This window comes from Morone saxatilis, unplaced genomic scaffold (genome assembly GCF_004916995.1).
Source record: "Morone saxatilis isolate NCDOM2014 unplaced genomic scaffold, NCSU_SB_2.0 Contig5, whole genome shotgun sequence".
NCBI lineage: Eukaryota > Metazoa > Chordata > Actinopteri > Moronidae > Morone > Morone saxatilis.
The window spans coordinates 11,745,688-11,760,204 of record NW_023340095.1 but is presented as its reverse complement, the minus strand read 5'-3'; the positions used below and the strand labels follow the sequence as shown (position 1 = coordinate 11,760,204).

The 14,517-nt window shown below is 41.9% G+C and overlaps 1 protein-coding gene across 1 annotated transcript; it reads left to right on the top strand.

The window, feature by feature from the left end:
* The first annotated feature begins 678 nt into the window (after positions 1–678).
* march4 (membrane-associated ring finger (C3HC4) 4) lies at positions 679–13,025 on the top strand. The gene is made up of 5 exons (XM_035676754.1): positions 679–830; positions 1,223–1,948; positions 9,241–9,396; positions 10,166–10,358; positions 12,429–13,025. Exons 2-5 carry the CDS (start codon positions 1,541–1,543, stop codon positions 12,848–12,850), a joined length of 1,179 nt encoding a protein of 392 aa, XP_035532647.1. The 5' UTR covers positions 679–830; positions 1,223–1,540; the 3' UTR covers positions 12,851–13,025.
* Positions 13,026–14,517: the final 1,492 nt, after the last annotated feature.

Here is a 14,517-nt window from a genome sequence, read left to right as displayed (position 1 = left end):
TAGAGATCATACATGAATGTCTTGATCAGGAAATCGATCAGATTAAGATGGTGCAGACGAATCAGTAATGATCATTAATTGAATCCCTGCTACTTTTGGGTTGAAGGTTGAAGCCACTTCCAACCTAATTGATATCCGTGTTGAGCAAAATGCCACTATTTAGCTGAGCTGTTATGAATAATTCCTGTTCGCCTTGTGTTGCCTGATAATTGAATTGTTTAATTATTGATCATCAACGGGTGCAACTTAATTTTCTGCTCTCCGTGTGCATAATTAAAAGCCAGTGAACGTCTCCCCCTTCGGAGAGGAGGGGAAAAAAGAAACACCGATGTCACATTTAACTTAATGTCTCCCTCTGTAACGACGGATGTCTCGCCTAAAACAAGCAATGACCCGTTTTCCCGGTTTTCCCGGTTTTCCCTGTGTATTTGTCTCAGTCCACGTTGGTAGTAATGAGTTGGCTGCATCACCGGGCGGTGGTGACGTGCGGCGCCTGGGAGCTGTCCCAGGAATCACGGTGCTGAAGCTGCAGCACCGATCCAGCAGCCAATGATCACAGGAGAGTCCGGGGCTACAGAGGCTTTCACCCAGAGCAGGACAGTCCGGCAGTCGTGTTGGATTTTAACCGAGGAGGAGGAGGAGGAGGAGGGTTGGAGAGGGGGGGTTTAAACCCATCGGCTTGTTCCTCGGGGCATGGAGATTCGTTAATTGTGGATGTAAGCTTCACACAGACTTGTCAGCGACCTGCAGTCTGGCTGGAGATGTGTGAGAGGAAACAAAAAAAAATCCTGAAACTGTGAGTCGTGTAGAGATCGGGGGTAGCTCGCCAGGTAAGACAGATTTCGCTTCCCTAACATGGCACGCCATCGATTGACTTGATTTGCTTTGAGAGCCTTACAAGACGTCGACAGTAATCTGAGCTCTCCTGATTTTAAAAAATGTGTCTTTTGGTTTTTTTTGTTAGAGTGTTTGAATTTTAAGATTGAGCGCTGACATTTTGTTTTTGTATTATCGGCTCCGTTGTACCAAAGGCAGATTTGATTCTTGGTTTCTGCACTCGTCGTGAATCTGGAGGGAGAAGCCTGTCGAGATAGTTTATGTTGCACGGATCAGGCAGACTATTAAGGCCATGAAATGACAGTGGACACTGAGTGTACGGGCCATAGCCTTATTACTTGAATGCATATTCCTATCAATCTAACATTTGACTTTCCTCTTTTAGCTGTTCCATTTATTGAACCTAATGGCTTCAGACACTTGTTTGCATCGATGGGATATATTCGCCTTTTGGATTTACATTCTCGTGGGAGGACAATAAAAGACTTTAAATTAGAATACACGAATATCACTAAAAGGCTGCTTTAAACGCCACCAAACGCTGTACAACGCACCCTCTACCCCCACTATCCCACCTCACGACATATGAAGAAGTGTTTGCTCATGACGGGGACGCACACAGTACACGCTGTTTTCTTCCAGCACCTTTGCACGGTGCTGTGAGTTTCTGGCCGGAGACAGTCTGACGCTGCGCAGCCGGGGCATGCTGAAGAGCCGCTGCTGCGTCCTGCTCGGTGACCTGCGGGTGCTCCTGCTCGGGCCACCGGCACCGCCGACACCGCTGCCTCCGCTGACCCCCATGAGCGGCCAAACTACTGAAAGCCACGAGACTGCCGTCGTCGTCCCCGACAACAACAACACGTTAACGCGGAGCCACCAGCACGCAGGGGACCGGGTCGCCCCACCTGCAGCAGGAGCCACCGGGCCACCGGGCGGAGAGCGAGCGGGCTGGGTTGATGCTGCAGAGCTGTCGGCTGCCCTGCGCGGCTGCAGCAGCTCCTCTGATGACTGCTCGAAGGGCAAACTGGAGGAGAGGTTCTCCCTCACCAGCTACACGGAAAGTGGCTTCAGGACGCCCGTGTGCAGGATCTGCTTCCAGGGACCAGAACACGTAAGTCAAGGAATTTGTTAAAATAACATATTTGTATGTAATGGAAGAAGTTTCTTATCTAATCCATTCATCCAGTACTCTCACACACCGGCTCCCTGAAGGTTCAACATTTGTCAAAATGAGTTGGAATGAAATCTCCAAACTGTCTGCTCTAGGTTATCTACCAGACCAGGTGATGGAAATGTGAACATTTAGATCAAGCAATCATTCCTTCCTAGCACAGCCTCTGTCCTTTATGGCACAGGAGGATGCAAGCTTGTTTTCCAGCGTGAATAACCCACTCCAAGTGTCTTATTAGGGCACCCATGCAGCTGGAGAGCCCTCTGAGCAGGGATCCCACTGCATCCTGCGTTCATCCCTTTTGTGTGGCTTGAAAAGACAGCTATAGCTAGCAGTGGGAGGATAATGAAAGACCCTGTCCCCCTGGTTGACAAGTGTGGAGGATACACAGGGATGCAGTAACAACTCATTATAGCCAAACACTATGAATTCATATTGAAGCATTACATGCATGAAAAATCAAATAATACCTCTCACTTTGCCGCTCAGGCACACCACCTGGAAACAGCAAAAAATAATAATAATGTGCACAGAAGAGAAGAGCCTTCAAGTTAATCACACTGCGTGCCTCCGTCTTTGGGGCCATATTGATGATAATGTCACACTACATCAATCAGGAGAGGAAAAATCTAAAAGAAGACGGCGAAGGTGTGCCGCCATAAATAATATTAAATTATAACACAGAAGCTGGCACTTAGCAATTTTCAGACACATTAGTTCCACTGTTTGACAGAGCCTTTGAGACCGCATTGACGAATATGTCACACCTCACCAATTAGTAATGGAGGTAGGGAGACCATAAAAAATGTGGAGCAAGATAACCGAGGTGTAGAACATAACTTTTTATCCGGCAGTCTGTACTCATGGTCGCTTTTGCTTTACCCAAGCAGCAGATTCACTGTATCATTTCATGGTCATTGCACTGTGTATGGGCCATAATCTCTCTGCGTTTCATCAACTAATTACCCCAACAGCGATTCTGTGCATCATTCCACCTCTGAGCACAGACTTTGTAATTATTACTGACATGGGGTCTAGTTATGAGATTGGCAGACAAGGCCTCGTCCCTGTTTTTATTCGAGAACTCCACAGATAGCCAGCGCACTCTGCAGTGCATACAAAGCACTGCCTTCAAAGTTTGCGGTATTTCCCATGGCCTCCTCCAAACTCATTTCATCGACGCTTCCTTGAGACATTGCAGCCAGTCAATAGCACTTGATTTCATGCCGCCTTATCATTATGCAAGTCCTTATCTATCACCGGCCTCCCTTTCGCTGTCATAAATAAAGTTTTGCTTGCTCGCTCGATCTCTGCTGTTGGTTTGGGTGAAGTCCAGATATGGATCTGCCGAGGTGTAAATGGGTGCAAGGAGAATGAGGCTCCGTTGTGAAAGGAGAGATGAGTGGACTGTCTGCATGTCACTGTGTGATATAGGCAGTGGGGACATTAGTTATCCTCTGTTCTCCCATAGCCTCCAGGATGTCACATAGGCCGAGGCAGCCAGTATCTGATCTGACAATCCACCTCCAAAACACTTCCATTCCCAAGGCTGAGATCCTCAAGACAGAGTAAAGAAGGGAGCAAGAGACATTGCTTTCCTCAAGCATCCCACTAGAAATGGGCCTTGAGTGTCTGACAGAGGCAACCATTGAAAAATGATTGTACTCTGATTTAATATGACACCAAAACGACGTAATAAGTCTGTGTAATCGAATTCATGTCGACGTTTTTTGGTGCCGTTTTCTCTGAGGTGCCCTTAGTGATTCACGACCTCCTCCACGTTCCTGTTGTGTTTTTAGGATAGGTTCACATCTTCAAGTCTTTAAGCCAAATCAAGTGGATATCTATCAAATGTTTTTATTTTTTGTACGAAATTCCCTCTTTGTGTTATTACCCCTTCCCGACAGCTCACCAAGGAAACGCTGCACTGAAAAACACAGATATGGGGTTTCATACTAAGAGACTTTGGATAATACACACTTGATTGCACAGAACAAAGACTGTGGGGTTTTTCCACCGTTGCTCACATTAGATTTAGACAACGAAGAGATCTCTTCAGGGCCAGCATGGACAGAAGGAATCATTACAGTGACCAAACTCTCTTTCAGTGTATGGACATGAGAGTTTTGTGTTAAGGTTAACATTTCTTATGGTAGAAAAAAAACGATTCTCTAACCCAGACGACTTTTGTTGGAGTTACATCCACAGACACACACAAAGTACGGTATAATGAACAGCTGAGCCAATGTCAGATGAAATGACATGAATTCATGCGACTCTGCCTCAATACTTCAAGTTATTCATGTATTTTTTTTCAAACTTCAATCTATTATTGGTTCCATTCAGCTAAAGGTCAGCGAGAAGCTTTACAGGGGGCCTGGCTTGCTTGCATGGAGCGTTTGCTTTATTTAAGCTTGTGCTTTCAGACTCGATCTTGACCTCGTCCCTCGAAGAATCACCAATTTCTCTAAAGGAGTCACTGCCTCAGATCATTTACAGGAAATAGTCACATAGTGCACACGTTTGTAAAAAAGGATGTTTAAAGAGTAACATATAAAATAAAGTCAGAATATTTGTGTGTGTGTGGGATACTTAAGTGTCATGCACTATTACATTGAAGTGCCCTTTGGGGCTGATGCTTCTTATGTCCCGTCCTCACTTCAGCTGCATGTTGAGAATATGTGAGTCCCCGCTGCTTAGAAAAAAATGTCGGCTTTCCCTCCTAAATCATAACACCGATAATGCACTTGCACAGTGTGTTTGTCTGAGGCACAATGAGAAAGCCTCGAGGGGTCAAGTTAGCATCATTCTTTCTATATGGCCCCACAGTGCAGACGCACTATGCTGTCTGTTTTCCATCATAGCATGGCTCCTCTGCCATTTGTTGGGAATGGGATATAAACAAGTTACACAAGCACACACATTAAATTTTTTGGCCTAGCTGAAGTCTACAGACAGGAGCTGTGAATTCATAAACTTAAATTATAAACCCTAGTTGTTCTTTTATTCAATTTCTTTTAAAGGACCATTAACTGTCACTGTAGGGCTAATGGTTCCTGTAAAATAAGCAATGACTGGAACGTCACCCAGCATATGTTTTATGAGCAGTCATTACAGATAAATACATTTTAAATTATACGACCTTCAGTTTAATTTTTCAGTGATTATGCTGTCCCTCTAACTTGTTGAATATGGTTAAAATGCTTATATGAAGCCGTTTCTTAGATGACTGCAGTATTGCAGGTTCTTATTAAAGAAGTGCTTGTGGCCTGAATGTCATTGGCTATTTGTAAAAATCGCTTTCATTCAGTTTCTATGGGAGCTAGTTTATTATACCACAATTTCCCTTTGCCCAGAGTTAATAGAGTTCACTTGCATTGATTCCAGACCCTTAAGAAATATGAATAGCCATCTCTAATTTAGTTTCATGTCGTCCTATACATTGGGAATGGATCCAATTTTATAAGGAGAAAATTAGGTGCACTGAGGTGTTTTTGGGATAATGCAGCACAGAGGAATGGAATAACACAGCCAAAGCTTTCAGACTTTTAATACATTGTTCTATTGTATTTTTTTTCAACGATCATTGTTGTTTGATCAACAAAAGGACATTTAGTTACCACTTTCTGTATGCGTGGGCTGTAATGCCACATTTTTTTTTACCAGTCTCTCTTGCTCTCTCTCCAGCCTCAGTTGTACTGGAGTGATCTAGGTTTCAGCTCTTGGCTGCAATCAGGCCGGTCACAGTGAGCGGTCTAAGTCCCACTGGACACGGCAGAAGTGTTCTGGTGCTCCTGCCAATACACTCCCACCCTGACCATCTGTAGATGGGCCTTTTCTCCTCTAACTCCCTGCGTTTCCCTCCCTTCTCCTCGACCAGGGTGCTGCTCCGTCTGTCAGAGATGTCAGCACAATGGTGGCATGGAGAAATAATTTGGAAACTCACAGCATTTTGCATTTATTCCTACAATCTCTATGCCATGTTCATGGTAGACACGGACAGGGAATGTTTTATGCTGAGTTAACCTCCCTTGGCTTAGAAAATGAATGCCTCACCTTAGAGAGGTGGGGAGCTCTGTTGCAGCAGAGGCTATTTTTTTTTTTACACACTACATTTGTTCAGTCCCATTAAGATTAAAACACATCCATACAAGAAGGTCCTGCTTTGAATTTTATAGATCCAAGTTTCCTTAACTGCAGGTCAGGGCTTAAAAAGGGTAGCAGGCCTACATCTTTGGGGTCATCATCTATATCCAATATGACAAGACTAGTAATATATTTTAATGAGTTTGGGACCCAGGGCGAGAGATTATAAATCTCTCATTTGTTCCTCGGGCTGAATACGGCTTAAGAATAATGGCTTAGCACATACTGCTGTTAAGTGAAAGCTTGTGATGCCAAATTTGGTGATTATCATATTTTCACTTTGGCTGATGGGTTACAGAGTCTTCTATAGGCTTTTTATTGAAATCAATCATATGTAGCTGTCACCAGGCCAACGTAGGGGAAAAGCCCTTAAAGTCAGGGTATGTAAAGTATTTCAGAAGCATTTTTTGTTACATGAAATTCTCTTTACATCCTGCCAGCAATCAATAAATCAAATCCTCCGGGAAAAAAACAGTACATGTAGCCGCCACAGGCCTGTAGCAAGCCCAGCTAATCATTTCATTCAATCATTGCGCTTGACCAGAGTCTTCCACCAGTCTGCTCCACAGTTTGTGTGAACTGTGTAGTATGTAGCACTATGTATGAATAAGACACCAGGTAGTTGAGTACGCTTAGTGATGACAACGATGTGCTGTGGTCCGCTCTGTCTGTTCATGTGTGTTTAAGGTGAGTGTGGGTTGGATTCAAAATCTAGCCGTGTCTTGCTAGTTTCTCCAATGTTACCTACCCTGGCTTTAATTATAATAGTATCCTGACTGACAGTAAGTTCAGAAATGTAATTTTAAAATTTTCCTTTATGTGACATCTTTGTCAAAAACAATAATAATGCACATGCCTCATTTGCTGCTGTTGGCAGACTGATAAACCCTCCAGTGCCAGTAGCCCCTCAACTAATCACTAAGCCATGCAATAAATTTGTCTCCTTCTTCACTGACAAAATTCAGAAAACTAGACAAGCCGTCAGTACCTCCATATCAGGTATCGTTTCTGTGTTGCGTCAGTTTAAAATTAATTCAGTTAGCGTGACATAATTTAATTCTATCAATCTTGGAAGAAATTGTGCAACAACTCCTCCTTCTGCCTAATATTCTTCCTACTGGCTTTTTCAAGTGTTTCTAACTGCATGGCATAAAATCTGAAAACACTTCTCTATTCTACAGCGACTCCACCACTGAGAAACTGCAGTTATTAAGCCATTCTTAAAAAAGAACAATCTAGACGTCGCATTAATGAATAACTATAGGCTTATATAAAATTAAAATAAAATCATTAATAAGGGTACTTTTCAACAATTAAACACCTTCTTGCCCCTAAACAATTGTTTTGATGTTTTCCAGTAAATGTAGCTTCAGTTGCTAACATTTAACAGCCCTATCTAGGACCAGTGTTTGGTTTGTCCATTCTGGGCTGCTGTAGAAACATGGTGGTTTAACAGGACAAACTCCACAGAAGGCGATTCGGGGCTCATTTTAAATTAACAAAACGATTTTCAGGTGATTATTCACTAATGTGAACACACCTTTGAATTTTATATTCCATTTTTGCCAATAGAGCCTTTGAAACAATTACAAAATCATCCTGCTGTCACATTCAATATGTATCAAGAATTAGGGAACTGTGTGTGTGTGTGTGTGTGTGTGTGTGTGTCCATATGTTGGGTGTAAAGCTGACTTTACAGGTCTCTCTAAAAAGTCAACCAGACAGCTGCAACCGATTCAGAACGCTGCTTCTAGATTCCTCAACAAGACCAGGAGAGTGGATCACATCACATCACTTCAGTTCTCAGATCTTTACATTGGCTTCCTGTTTGTCAAACAATTGATTCCCAAATACTCCTGTTGGTGCACTGAGTGGTTAAGGACCAAAGTACATTTGTGATCTGCGGCCCCATTATAAACTGTCCAGACCCCACATCTCTGGAACAAACTCAGTTCTTTTAAGTCAGGTCTTTCATATTTGCCAATGCATTTTATTATTCAACTTGTGTCTACTTGGGGCTGTTTAATTCTGTTTTATCTTGTTTTTATCTTGAATTTTATTTTACTCTTTTAAATCATATTTAAATTTTTTTATTGCCTTGTGTTTCTTTTTTATGCTTTCTCGATGCATTTTTATGTCTCATGTAAAGCATTTGAGAGGTACTATACAAATAAACCTGCTTTGCCTTTAACAAAGATCAAGTGCAAGCAGAAAAGGCGCACAGGGAGAGCAGAAAGAGGAGGAAGGAAAGGCGAAAATGAAGTGTTCCTTCGATATTTATTTGTATTTGGTCTGAAGAAACCATATTTGCAACTGTGCAAAATCAGTTATGTATATATGACAGCTGCATTCAGTTTAAGAGCTGCCGTAACAGTAAACCTTTAGCGCAGTATTTTGTTGCTTTGTTGGGGTTTGCTCTTTGACGAAAGCTTCAGTGACTAATCGTTCACTTTTCAACAGTACTAGTAATCCAGCATTTTGCCTGTCAACTAGGTGTGAGGCAAAGCTTCCATTTCACACCTGAACTGGTGTTCTGCTGTAATATGACTGTGCAGTGCTGTGTGTGTGTGTGTGTGTGCCTGGCTGTGCATGCAAAGCGCAAAAAATCAATAAGCCAGCACAAAGAACTGCAAGGAAATATAAACGTATAAATAGTGTAACCTGCAGTATATTGCATGAAAAAGAGGTTATCTAAGCCGGTCAATTATTTCTAAAAGGAGATATTTCTTCTGAATCCAAATCACTACTTCGGCTGCTCTTAAGGTTGAGTCGGGTATTTTGAATCATACAATTTTTGCCATTGTCTTCCTGTTGTAGTCGGTGTAGTCTTTCTGTTGCATGTCGTGTGGTTCTGCTGAAAAATGTAATCCAATATGCATCAGTGTAGGACTTTTCTTTATTTACATCACAGCGCTGCACAGGTTGCAAGGTTCATGTTTCACCAGCAGTGGCACAGATTGTCCTCCACTGAAAGTAAAAATATGTAACCAAAAACCCATATATTTATGCATTTAAATGAGCTGAAGTATGGAAAAACTCTTGTTGTGGGTTGCTGGTTTTGACCAACTCTGCCTCTTTCCCTACAGGGGGAGCTCCTGAGCCCGTGTCGGTGCTGTGGGTCAGTACGCTGCACCCACCAGCCCTGCCTCATCAAATGGATCAGCGAGAGAGGTTCCTGGGCCTGTGAACTCTGCTACTACAAATATCAGGTCATTGCCATAAGCACCAAGAACCCACTACAGGTGAGCTACAGGTATAAAAGGCAGCACTGTAGAAATTTAAAAGGAAAATGGTTGAAAACAGTGAGTAATAAAAGTCTGTTGTTCCATGTCATTAGGAGAATTGTTGTGTTTTATGGGCAGAGGAGTAGATAGCCCCAGGCTGTTCTCCTCTGGCACTCATTTGGATGCATTTTTGGCTTTCATATCCAAATGTATTTAGGACAAAAACACCTAAAACACGATTTTCATGAATCACACTGTCTTGTACTCCGGCTCTAGTTTCTGCTCTTACCATAAACCGAGGAATTCAACTAAAACTAAAAGTTTTTGAATTAAACACGACTTTTTTTCCCTCTGATCTGTAGAACAAAAAGATTGCAAAAGCAACTTTTCTCCCATTTTTGGACTCTGGTGATATGATAGGGTCACTTGTGAGAAGAAGCAGCACTGATGTTTTTGATTTCATGCTTCATATACCTAGTTTTTTGTGAACAACATTTTTTATTTGCATGTATAAATAATTCACTTTAATTCAGTGGTACAGATTACCTGCCCCACGCCGGTGTCCTCCCTCCCCATCGCAGCGTTCCCTGAAGTTTAATGCTTTTGTTTTGGTGGAGGAGTTTATCAGCTTGATTAACTTTTAATATTGATGTTTTAATTAAAAATCTTTGAGTGATTTTAACTTTCTCATGTTGGTATCTCTCTTTAAGTATTCAGTAAAGTTAAAAGAGAAATGAGAGTGTAATACAAAGAGCTAAGCTGTGCTGTGGTCTGTGTCTTCCTGCAGTGGCAGGCCATCTCTCTGACAGTGATAGAGAAAGTGCAGATAGCAGCGGCCATCTTGGGCTCCCTGTTCCTGATGGCCAGTATCTCCTGGCTGGTGTGGTCGTCTTTCAGCCCGTCAGCCCGCTGGCAGCGCCAAGATCTGCTTTTCCAGATCTGCTACGGCATGTACGGCTTCATGGATGTCGTCTGCATCGGTGAGGTGCTATATTTAACATTGGTTACATTACTTTTGATTTGATTCTTATAATTCCTCTTGAATAAAGTGTGTGCATTTTAAGACTGGGAGTGATACTGAGTGTTTCCAGTCTGGTCACATTATTCCAGGTACATTATGCATTCAACAGGCAAAGCAAACATACTCGCCGGATGTGCACAAATGACCGTGAATGCCACAGAACAGTTTAAACTATTGACAATCAATACGACAAATCTATACCACACAGTCAACCACTTAATATCGATATTGAGTGTGTTGAGTCTCGATACACTGGCTTTAACTTGTATTGGACACATCATTGTCATCACCATATTACTGTCACTATGCTCAATGCTTACTTGATTAATAAAGGATTGAGGAAATGTATTTATCATTGTACAGCAAGATGAAAGTTTGCATTCCCTTCGTGCTACACACATAGAAAAATAAACGTTTGCCCCCTCTCGTTATGCACTCTGTTGACGTTGATGGAGAAGGTCTCTGTAAAGATGTGGGCACAACAGTCTCTGATTTCCTGTTGTTTGGCCAGCCTCATTTAGTCCAGACCGGACATTAGAAAGGAGTAGCCTTAAGTCCAAGCTGGACCACGGCTCCTATCCGGCGCTCTTCCTCTCCTGGAACGACAGCGTCCGCTGTGGTTGGCCGGGAGAATCGTCTCAAGGTCCGCTTGTCTTAAATCCAAACCCCACGCTTCCTTTTCCAATTACTGTAGGTTATTTCTGTCAAAGGTAAAACGTGTTTCAGCCATAAAGTCGACAATAGAGAAGCTTTAAGGAGCATCTGCGTGTGCAGTCGTATAGTCTATACATATAGTGAAATTCTCCTTAGCCAGTCGATTTGATCAATTTTAAACAAATCCAATCAGACACCATTCAACAACTGTAGGTTTTCGTAGCATACAATAAAGTGCGTTTCGCTCTATAATAACAGCTGCAGTGTCAAGTTCAGGCAAACTTTGAAGACCTCCGTGTGTTGATATAATAGGAAAAACAGGTGCATTGAAGCATTTTAACCATCTTCTGGATTTTGTGTGGGTGTTCAAATTGAATCTTGTAGCACTCGCTTTAAGCCTGCTGTCCTCTCTGAAGCCCGGGGGCCCGTGTGTTTTGGATGACTGTGTGATGGCATCTCACATTAAGAAAAATCTAACAGACAGCAGGATGAGCAGAAGAAGAGATTGATTATCTCCGGTTTGGTAGCAAGGATTGAGTGCAGAGTCATTAACTCTGCACTTTACAGAGATTAACTTGTCACCTGGCAGACATTAAAGAGCAAAGACCTGACTTTCACTTATCCACAAAGTTAGAGTGGGAGAGAAACAGAGCTGAAGAGGAGGGGATATTATGAATCAACTCTGTAAACATAGAATAGATTGAGAATTATTAAATGTCCAAATTTGGCAGACTTCTTTCACTATAGTTGTTGCAATATTTGAGCCGTATGTGACTTCTTAAAGGACAATATTGTACTGTAAGTAGACGTTTGATGAGTACAGCTTCTATATACAGTTCACTACAGCCAGCATTGTAGTGGTGATGAAGGTACAGAACATTATCAGGTTAAGCAGGCTAGAAAACATCCCCATTCATACAGTATTTCCCTCTACATTACTTTAATATGGAAGAAAATGCAGTGAAATCTCGGGGTCCAAGCATCTCTTGTTACAGATTGATTTCAATTTTCCAGATACTGAGTTCAATGAACACGAATCAATAAACAATTTTAAACTGTGATAAGGCATTATTGAACAACCCCAGAGAACAGATGCATCATTTTTGCAAACCTAAATCCAGAAGTAGTGAGTATCGCTGTGTCATAAGTTGCACCGTGTCTACAGTTTTTCTAAGAAATAAAGACCTTATCTCGGGGTCATGTTGCGATGCTTTAAAGATGAGTGGTTTTGTTCTGCTGCTCCCTCGGCTAATACTTTCTGCAGACTCGAACACAGTGAATCTACCACTGCAGAGATATATATCACTTTGTGGTGTCATGAAGACTGCTGCTGCCAGACAGTCACATTGTCTAATTGATGTTCTGATCTCCACAGCGCTAATTGTCCATGAGGGACCTTCTGTGTTTCGTATCTTCCACCGCTGGCAGGCTGTGAACCAGCAGTGGAAGGTCCTGAATTACGATAAGTCTATGGACAGCGAGGACCTGAAGAACTCCACTGTGGACAGGACTGTGTCTCAGCCCAGCCCGGGCTATCAGACTGGGGTAGGAGTGTCCACCTCCACCTCTTCGCTGATGGTGGTAGCCTCCACAGCCGCTGGCTCCACTTCTACAACCGTGGTGACGGCCGCAGGAGGACTGGGAACACATGTGGACCCCAGTAGCGGCAGCACAGTGCCGGACCAACACTGTCCCTACAACATCCTCCACCTCCTCAGCCACCTGAGGCAGCCGGAGGCTCGCAGCCAACCCAGCAATAGCACACGAGAGCTGGTCATGAGAGTCACTACAGTCTGAGGAGTCAGTTGAGGCCTTATCTCACATGGAGATGAAAGATTTATGAACCAGCTGACAGTTGACAAAAAAAATCTTATCGTAACTGCACTGGATTAATACCATGTTGTTGTTTGTTTCAAAATGCATCTCTGATGTCCATACATGGATTGAATAAAAGTCAAAGTTGTTTGATTTGCAGAATTGATTGGAATAGTTATTTTGGATATTTGGGTAAAGAGCGTTTGCTAACATCTGCATATGTGTTTGTTCTTGACCTTTTTAAAACAATATATGATGAAGCTCAAAGGTCCCCTTACTATTGATGGAGTGCTTTTAATAATATCTCAGGTGACACCTCAACCAGCTTCGATGAATGAAGACTGTGAGAGGATTTTTGAGCTTAGATTATTTTACCATATCATCTCCAAACATTACTTACCATGTTTATTTCACCATCTGTCTGTATCACAAAACAATAATGTGAAACAGTTGAAAGAATTTTGACAGTAAATCTATTTTTACAATAGAAAACCTTCAGATTTTTAAAATTGGCATTGGCATGAATTGGATCTACATTGAAGCAGTGATAATTAGTGACAATTATGGGATACATTTATCATTTTCTTAACTTAAGTAAGTGCAGTAGTTCATATCTCTGCATGTTAAAATTGGTAACTTTTCTCTATCGTTCAGACGCATTGCATACATTGTGGTTTTAGAGCAGCAAATGTGAAGTGATCAATAACATTCACTTTTAATGATTTCACACTGAAATCACAGTTTACTAATGAATAAAAATGATTTCTCTCTGATAATATGGAAAGGTACAAATCTTCTGATATTGACTGATAATCAGTTTGAAGTCACCTGTGAGGGGATATGTCTGCTGTATGTCAAACAATAGAAGCAGAGAAAGTAGGACTTGCAAGGGTTGAGAGTCGTTGACCTTTGTGAGGCTCCATCACTCACATTGTACATTGTAGTGCAGCAGTTTGGGTGATGCTCTAATTGCATGCAAGCATCTCACACGTTAAAGTCACAGACTTTGTGAGTGTTTTTAAAGTGAATTTAAAGATTTTCCATGAAAGGTGTCTGATCAAAAAGAAAATAGTACGTGATTAAATCTATGACCTGATCTAAATAACAAACATGAAAAAAATGAAAAAAAGAGCAGTAAACAGGCAGCCTAAAATCATTTGTAAACCTTACCTTCAGTGTTTTACTTACACCAAATCAATGCAGGTTTGACGCGCTGTTTTAAGAGAGAGAGAGGGTTGTTTTTCTTTGTACGTTGTCTTTGATGAGCACTTCTTTTTTTTGGTTTCTTTTCAGACACCATTATGTGATTTTGTTGATTGTATGAAGACTTTTTTCTATTTTGGAACAGAAAATGGGGCCTTTTACAGTATTTCTAACAATACATCTGAACAATGGAGAATCATCTAGGTAGCTTAATTGCTTCTGCCAGTATCTCCACATATGAAAACAGGATTCTGCTCCAAAGCAGTGGTGTCTCTTGTAGTCCATTAGGGACATATTCATGTTCACATTTGGCTCATAAAGTCAGTGATCTCTCCGTCTCTCGGCTCTCAGATTCAGATATGCTCTTTGATATTCCTCACTGCTCTTGTTTCATGTCGAAAGATCAGTTTTATCCCAGGGGACACTCTAAAGTATGTTGTGGGAAG